The sequence below is a fragment of the Silene latifolia genome, chromosome 10, assembly GCF_048544455.1.
Source record: "Silene latifolia isolate original U9 population chromosome 10, ASM4854445v1, whole genome shotgun sequence".
Taxonomy (NCBI): domain Eukaryota; kingdom Viridiplantae; phylum Streptophyta; class Magnoliopsida; order Caryophyllales; family Caryophyllaceae; genus Silene; species Silene latifolia.
The window spans coordinates 12,549,024-12,557,932 of record NC_133535.1 but is presented as its reverse complement, the minus strand read 5'-3'; the positions used below and the strand labels follow the sequence as shown (position 1 = coordinate 12,557,932).

At 43.5% G+C, this 8,909-nt stretch overlaps 1 protein-coding gene across 1 annotated transcript; it reads left to right on the top strand.

Annotated features, from left to right (window-relative positions):
* Window positions 1-7,547: 7,547 nt before the first annotated feature.
* Window positions 7,548-8,069, top strand: LOC141607113 (uncharacterized). Its single transcript, XM_074426470.1, has one exon. The coding sequence runs from the start codon at window positions 7,548-7,550 to the stop codon at window positions 8,067-8,069; it is 522 nt and encodes a 173-aa protein (XP_074282571.1).
* Window positions 8,070-8,909: the final 840 nt, after the last annotated feature.

Here is an 8,909-nt window from a genome sequence, read left to right as displayed (position 1 = left end):
AACGAATTAACATAGGACGAAGGAAGAAGAAAGGAAGCAGGAACTGCGGCAACCTCACGAAGAGGCGCAGCAGAAACTGTGCTCCTTCGAAGAGGCGCAGCAGTTGCTGCGTCCTTTCTCGACGGTTATCTTCTGGTAATCCGTAAAAAGGGGTTTTTAAAGCATGATTTGGGAAATCGATTTTAAGAGATGTTTTCGACATAAACCTTACATTAATGATACAAAAAGATAAAATACAATAAATAAATCAGGATTATACACCCTCAGACTTACATGTTTGACGAAACGAGATGAACTAAGTTATCGATTAGTGATGCTCGACTCGAACTATTACGCAAATATGAAAGTGCCCTCGTATGAGGAAAACGAATAAAGTTGATTAATTAAGTTGATTGATGTGTAGTTGGTCAAATTGGTCGGTCATGCAAACGAGGCTGGTACTCATAAGGATCCGAGCTTACGTGGTCGAATGTTCAAGCACATAGACGCCAAAAAGTAAGAACAAAGGTCTAGAATGCAAACGGAGAAGAGAAGGGCGGACACTCGCGTGAGAAATATGAGGAGCGAAGGCTCCTATTTATACTAATCACACGACGGAAATATGGAAAGGAGAGAAAGATCCGGAAATAACCGACTTAGGTTAAACACGGAAACTTGGACAAAAAGAAAGCCTTGAGGAAGAGGCGCAGCAGAGCTGCGTCCCTTGGAAGAGGCGCAGCACTTGCCGCGTCCTTTCCCCAGTGTTTCCTCTGCGCGTAGAAAATGCGTTTGACAGCCTGTCATATTTTAAGCATAACTTTCTCTACAAGACTCGGAATAAGGTTATTTTGGTGGCGTTGGAAAGCTAAAAGAAAGATATAGAACCTTCTATGAAATAGGCCTGACCCAAAAAAGTCGTTATGACCTCGTAAAACGGGCCTAAAAGTCGGGTTGTCATTTTAACTAAATGAAATGCACATTTTGTAATGTAAACTTTTAGTTTAGCCTAATGAAGTGACATGAGACTCAAAATGAGATATAATCTCAACATTTTATGACATCCTAACCTTAGGTAGACAAGCACATTGCTTTGACTCGGGATTTGACGGTTTTAGGAAATGAAGACGGTTTTTGACCCGGACTCCAAATGTACTCTAATTACTGCCAAAACGACCGTAATAACACCTAGATGACAACCATGAGGTAGACACAAGTGTTTGAGCGATCACTTGACGATAAACTTACGAAATGTCACAAAACGTTCCGCGTAGCAAACATGCGGCCCAATCATCACCGGGTGGTTTGCGGGAGGTGCATAAATGAGGTATCTACAAGATTACGGTTACTCTTATATTTTTGAATCAGGGTGCAATTCCTCTTCTGTTTTTGTCTGTAATAATATATAGTATGTATCTCCATTTACTCCGGGGGCCTCCAACTTGCATTCATTATTCAAATCTATGAGTATTAAATAATCAAATTGAAGTAGCTTTAAAAAATGTCAGTCTAGGGTTTCTCCCTAGGGTTTCTGTTTTTTTCCTTCTTTGCATCCTCCTCCTCGATCGAGGCCTCCCTCACGATTTCCTATCGTGCCTGGGCTTCTTGTTTTGTTTGTTTTGTGTCTTTGTTTTCTTGTGCAGGTTTCCAGACGATGAGAAATACGCGGGGCCTAACTCGGAGTGGGAAGGAGCATGTTGATGAGGGGGGCGGTGGCAACTTTGAAGCTTTTGATTGGGATGAGGGATTTGTTGAACAGGTGGAGACTAATCGATGTATGCTTGTGGGAAAATTATGGGCGTCGAGAGCTGTAAATGTGAAAGCGGCGATTGATACTATGATTAAATTATGGAACCCGTCGAAGCTTGTGGCCGGTAATGTTATTGCAGCGAAGGAAAAAAACATTTGTTTTCTGTTTTGATGATGATCGTGATAGGGCTAGGGTTCTTGCTGGACAGCCGGCCATGGCATTTCGATCGTTTTGTTTGGTGCTTCAATGAGCCAAACGAGGCAGGTAAACTCTCTGATGTTCCTCTTAACCATTTTCCTATTTGGACGCGAGTTTATGACCTCCCCATATCGGGTCGTTCCAGTATGGCCAACGCTCATAAAATGGTGCTAGTCTAGGACAATTCATTGATGTCGATTTGGGTCCCAATACCGAATTGAATAGGGCTATTAGGGTTCGTGTCCTTTATGATATCCGTCAGCCACTGAAATCAAATATCCCTATCCGGATGAAAGAAGGAAAAATTGTCAAATTCGATGTTAAATATGAAAGACTTCCGCTTTATTGTTATGGCTGTGGGGTTATTGGTCATGGCGAGAAGGATTGTGAACATGGTTCGTATGAAGACGAAGATCTGATCTATGGGGATTGGCTGCGGGCTTTGTAGTGGAAAGTGACTAAAACTGCGAATTATGATGGACAGAGTAAGGCAGGGCGTGATTTAAATGGGTTGTTTGATAAGGAGAAGCAAGAGGATCATGAGAATAATGTGGCCAAGATGATAGAGAAACTCCAAGCTGTTGCGCTCGATCTTCGCAAAAAGAAAGAGCAAGTGAATCAAGAAGGGCAACCTCAACATGAACTGCGTACCAGAGAGGGAGTAGAGCAGGTGGGTGCTCGCCCAGATGGGGGAGTGCATGTTTTGGTGGGGTTGAGCCAAGGGGAAAGTGTGGTGGACAAAGAGGGGAGGTGCGGACATGGAATGGAGGGAGCCCCATGACAATGAGGTGGAGACACCGAGGAGGGAGGTAGGAAATAGTATGGGGGGCATGGGTACGGTGTCTAATGGAATGGGGCAGGGGTTGGGTGTGGCAAGGCTGTGGGGAAGAGCTGGAGGAGATGGACGAGAGAGGTGCAAGGAGACAGTAGTAGTGGCAGTGGGCTAAGCTCAGCTATCAAAGGGAAGAGAGGTCGGGAGGAGGACGTGGGAGATGAGGGGTGTAAGCGTACAAATTTATTCATAGACGGGGGCGTCTTAATACCTGAGGCGGAGGTTGAGGGAGCTCAACCCCGCCAGGCCCAATGAATCTTCTAAGTCTCAACTGTCGGGGCCTGGGCAACCCCGACACAGTGTGTGCCCTTTGTGCTTTAGTGCGAAGGAAAGCCCCGGCCATGATCTTTTTATGCGAGACAAAGCTTTGTGGTCGTGAAATGCGGAGGGTTCGGGAAAAACTAGAAGGGTATTACGGGTTGGAAGTGGATAGCATTGGGAGATCGGGGGGTCTTGCGTTTTTGTGGAAGAGGGACATAGAGTGTACCTTTGTGTCTGCTTCGGTACATTATATGGACTTCACGGTTCGTGAGGGGGATAAAAACTGGAGACTCACATGTTTCTATGGGTGGCCGTCTGTGTCAGAGCGCCATCTTTCTTGGGAGTTGCTTCGTGTCCTCAAGGTTCAGATGGACCTTCCTTGGGTCTGCATTGGAGATTTTAATGAGATACTCTGCTCGACGGAGATGAAGGGTGGGAGCCGACCGCATTGGCAAATGAATAATTTTCAAAGAGCGGTGGATGAGTGCGGGTTACGGGATGTTCGATGGGAAGGATATCAATTTACTTATGATAATGGGCAAGTTGGGGATGCAAATAGACAAAGCATGCTGGACCGGGCTATGTGCAACGAATCTTGGCTGGATATATTTCCGTACAGTGGCGGATCTCTTCAGCTCTGGACAGGGGCCAGCACCCCCCCTCTAATTATGGCCCAAGTCAAACATTATAAGGAGCTGGGCTTTAAATACACTGAAAATGGCCACCTGGCCCCCCACACTTTAACAAGTTGGATAAACTGGAGCCTTGTAGGCTTGTACTCCATAATAAGGAGTAAGAGAGAAGGACTCTAGGTAGTCACGTAGGTGTGTCTTGGTAAGTTGGTATTTTAAAAGGCACTATTGTACAAAAAGTGTACACAAGAGTACAAAACTCAACTGGTTTTTGTCTTATCGCGTATAAGTTATGTAAAAATGCTACTTTTGTTATTTTTCCATATTTTTTATTCAATTTTTTTGCTATTGTCGCTTATATAAAAATTGTTTACAACAAATCTATTATTACAAATATAATACTCCCCATGAATTAGTTATTAAAAAGGCTTTGTTTTAGGAACTTCTTACGCAAGTCAGAATTGTATGTTAAATTTGATTTTTTTAGACCTAGTTTATGCTATGTATTTGTTCATTATACCAGTAGTTCTACATAACTAACGTATAAATGGTCTTTAAGTTTATACTTTATCACACAAGAAAAATAAATGATTTCTTTCTGAGCCTGATATTATATAATTTCTGAGCTTTGCCGTAGAGTTTTGAACTTTGATATAAAAAATTTCTCCTCTGCATAATTGTTGAGCTCAAAATTTTACTATTAAATACAGAGTAGTAATCTAACTTATATACTTGTAAAAATTCGAAAATAATACATTTAAACAAAATAAGGTTTTGAGACGGTTGTATTACTACTAAAAGTGTAATCCTTTTTTAGGCTAAGCATAATGTGTAAGAACTTTATTTTTTTTATGCTACTCAATCAATTTTATGTTATGTTAAAAAAAATAAAAAAAAATTCTTTCGGCCCACCTTTAAAATCTTACTAAGATTCACCACTGTTTCCGTATGCGACCCTACACCATCTTGATCGGGAGTGGTCTGATCACGCGCCTATCAAGCTTATTTTTGATAAACGGAGTACAGAAGCGGTGACTAAGCGAGGCTTTAAGTTTGAACAAATTTGGTTGGGTGAAGAGGGGTGTGAGGATGCGGTGCAGCGTGGGGTAGAGAATGGGCAGGGGGATCTTGTGAGGACTTTGAGGGAGTGTGCCAGGGAGCTTCAAGGGTGGAAAAAAACGATTATTTGAAAGATAAAGAGGAGCATCGAGCTGAAACAAAAAAGCCTTGCACGGCTTAATGGGGAGGAAAGGACGGAGAGCAATGTGAGGAAGAGGAAGAAAATTGTCGCGGAAATTGGTGAACTGAGCCGACAAGAGGAACTCTACTGGAGGCAACGTTCTAGGGCATTATGGCTGAAAGACGGAGACCGAAACACGAAATTTTTTCATAATAAAGCAGGGGAGAGGAAAAGGAAGAATTTTATTGGGATGCTTATTGATGATGCCGGGGTTGAACGCGTGGGGGGTGAGGCCGGTTCTAAAGTGGCGAATGACTATTTTGTGGAGCTGTTTACGACATCAAATCCTAATAATTTTGAAGATGTTCTTAACGGGCTCGAAGGAAGAGTGACAAATCAAATGAACAGATACCTGACAGCCAATTATTCTGAGGATGAGATTGTTGAGGCACTCAATCAAATGCACCCACTTAAAGCTCCTGGTCCGGATGGCATGAATGGGCTCTTTTTCCAGTCGTATTGGAATTTGGTTGGCTCGGGTGTGGTGACCACGGTGCTCGAAATTTTGAGGGGCGACCGATCCCCAGCTGAGGTAAATAAAACTAATATTGTTCAAATTCCGAAGAAAAAAGCACCGGACAAAATTCGGGATTTTCGGCCCATTAGTCTTTGTAATGTGGTGTACAAGCTTGTGTCTAAAGTCCTTGCGAACCGGCTAAAAATTTTCCTTGAAAAAATTGTCTCGGAAAACCAGAGTGCCTTTAACCCGGGTAGATTAATCACCGACAATATCCTTATTGCCTTTGAGGTCTTTCACCATATGAAAAATGCGAGACAATCTGATGGCTATATGGCGATCAAACTCGACATGGCGAAGGCTTATGATAGAGTGGAATGGGTGTTTCTGCGACGGGTTTTATTGACTATGGGTTTCGATGGAACTTGGGTCCAACGAGTGATGGAGTGCGTCTCATCTGTCTCATTCTCGGTTCTTATTAATGGCGTGCCGTCACCGGAATTTCGACCATCTCGAGGCCTGAGACAAGGGGGCCCATTATCTCCGTATTTATTTATTTTATGCGCTGAGGCTTTGTCTAATTTGCTAAGGCGAGCTATGGAGAATGAAGCCACCACGGGATTCGGATTTCGGCCAATGCACCTCCTATTACTCACTTACTTTTTGCGAATGATAGCATATTCTTTGTTAAGGCAAATGTGGAGGAGACGGATGTTGTCAATGGTCTGTTAAGGCGATATGAGGCATCGTCGAGACAGTTAGTGAGCTTGGAAAAGACTACGGTATCCTTCAGCAAGGGTGTTTCAGAGAAGAGACGACAACTTGTGGCGGCTAGGTTAGGGGTGGGGATTGTGGAGGAGCAGGCCCGGTACCTCGGACTTCCTACGATTGTCGGGAGATCGAAAAAAATACTAACGGATATTATTCGAGATAAGCTGTGCAAAATATTACAAGGATGGCGCGGAAAATTGTTGTCGAGGGATGGTAAAGAGGTTCTTATAAAGGCAGTTGCCAATTCACTCCCTACCTATGTGATGAGTGTTTTTAAAATTCCCGTCAACTTTTGCAATGAGCTTCGATCGATGGTGTCGCGGTTTTGGTGGGGTCATGAGGAAGGGAAGCGGGGTATGGCGTGGGTCTCGTGGAAAGCTATGGGCAGACCGAAGGCAATGGGAGGGTTGGGATTTCGTGATTTTGAAAATTTCAATCTTGCCCTCTTAGGAAAACAAGCCTGGAGGCTTGCGATTGATACGGATTGTTTATGGGTCCGTCTTATAAAGGCTAAGTACTACCCGAATGGCAACTTTATGACTGCTTCGATGGGTCATGCACCGAGCTATACATAGCGTGGTATTGTTGAGGCGAGGGCCATGCTGGATAAGGGTTTGCGAAGGCGAATTGGTGATGGGCTGGAGACGAAAGTTTGGGGTCATGCTTGGATCCCGGGCACTCAAACGAGACGGGTCATTTCACCTTGTGTGGAGGGGGGTGAGAACATGTGTGTGGCGGAGCTTTTGGATCTGAATGGGTGTGGCTGGAATAGGGGGCGTCTTGCTGAGGTGTTTTTGCCATTCGAGATGGAGCGAGTTCTTAGCATTCGAGTTAGCCCGAATCGACCGACGGATGCTTGATATTGGGGACTTGAGCGTGATGGGATTTACACGGTCCGTTCTGCTTATAAGATGATGTTGGGAGTGTCTTGTGATTTGGCAGAGGGATCGAGTTGGGAGCGGGAGAAGTCGCTTTGGAACAAGCTCTGGAAAGCTCCGGTTTGGCCACGCTTAAAGCTCTTCTTCTGGCAACTCTGTCGAGAAGCTCTGGCTACTAAAGCAAACATTGCCGCTCGAGTAGGAGGCGAGTCTCTTTTATGTCCTTTTTGTCTTTCTTGTGCTGAATCTAGTATCCACTTGTTTCGAGATTGCAGTGTGGCGGGTTGTGTGTGGGAGGGTATGGACTTACCGGTGGAGGTAGAACGGGACTCTTTTGTTATTAAGGAATGGATTGAGGCGGTTTGGAGCGACATAGGTGTCATGGATTATGGGGAAAGTTATGGTGGGGTGCTGGGCAATCTGGGAACATCGCAATAAGGTGATTTTTGATGGTTTAGCGGTTGACCCGAGAGTTATAGTGCAGAGGGCGAGTGATGTGCTAGCTGAAGGTGTGGGGGGGAGGTATGTGTGGGAAATGGGAAGAGGCGTGGAATGAGGGGTGTTGACGAAGGAGGAGGGCAGAAGGGTTGGAAACCGGCTACGAGGGGTTTTGTTAAAATCAATGTGGATGCGGGGGTGAAGGAGGGAGAGGAGGTAAGAACTGGAGTGGTTTACCGGGATGAGGGAGGTCGGGTTTTATGGGGTCTCTCGCACAATCATGGAGTATATTGGGAGGCTCATGTTGCTGAAGCTGTGGCGGTAATGGACGGTTTGGAAGAAGTTAGGCGTAGAGGGCACCAGCAGGTGGAGGTGGAGAGCGATTGTCTTCAAGTCATGGAGGCGCTACGCCGGAAGGAGATTGGCAGGAGCATGTTTTCGCTCATTATTGATGACATTTTATCGCTTTGTTCCAATTTTATTTCTGTTTCTTGGTCTCATACTTGTCGTATAAACAATAACGTTGCTCATTCTTTAGCTCATTTAGTTCCACGTGTCTTGGGTCGTTCGGTCTGGGAAGGTTTACTCCCTCCGAATGCGAATAGTGCTGTAATCTTTGATTTATCGTTATTATAGAATACCTTCGGGTTTCCTTTCAAAAAAAAAAAAAAAAGATTACGAGTACTCTTACAAAATGAATGAATAAATCCAGTCCCTCGAAAATAAGCAGTGAAAAGATGTGCTTGATAGTCATTTGAGAACTCGACTTTTCAACTTGGCTGTTAAATTGCCATTTGAACTTCTTATAAAGAAAAATTGTAATGGCGCCACCGGATCATAGGGTGAGCCCTATTATTGTTCTTACGATTAAGATTGCGAACTGGAATTAACCTCTCATGAACTATATTAAAAATAGCTAGAAATAAACGACGCTTTTGTTTTGTAACGTCCATTTTGTTTGGGAAAGTTTTGAAGCTTTAATAGTTATCTACTACTCCCTTTATACTAGACCAATGATACACTTACCTAATACGGTCGTACCACACCAATGGTAACATATTATAAATGAGCTGTTTTTTTCCAATAATACCCCTATATCTTTCTTATATTTACACAAATGCCAAGTAGTGGGCCTCTCACCAACCAAACATTAATCCTTATTATATTCATCTTACTTTCCTATATTTGCCTTTGCTTTTACCTTTTTCTTCTTAAAAATCCCATTTTTTACCATGCTACCATTGGTCTGGTATGGATGGAGTAATATTTATAGAGTTTTTGAATCTCCCTTAGCCTATCTTACAGAGTTTCTTCCTCTCAAGATTGTTTCCGACAAAACAACTATATAAGGTTAACCGTTTTTTTTTACAGCTGCAAAGATATTTTTTATGCAATTGGCATTTGACTTATTTGGTCAATGGACTTATACTACTAGTACCGTAAACTAAGACAATAAAGTAACTACATCGGTTAACA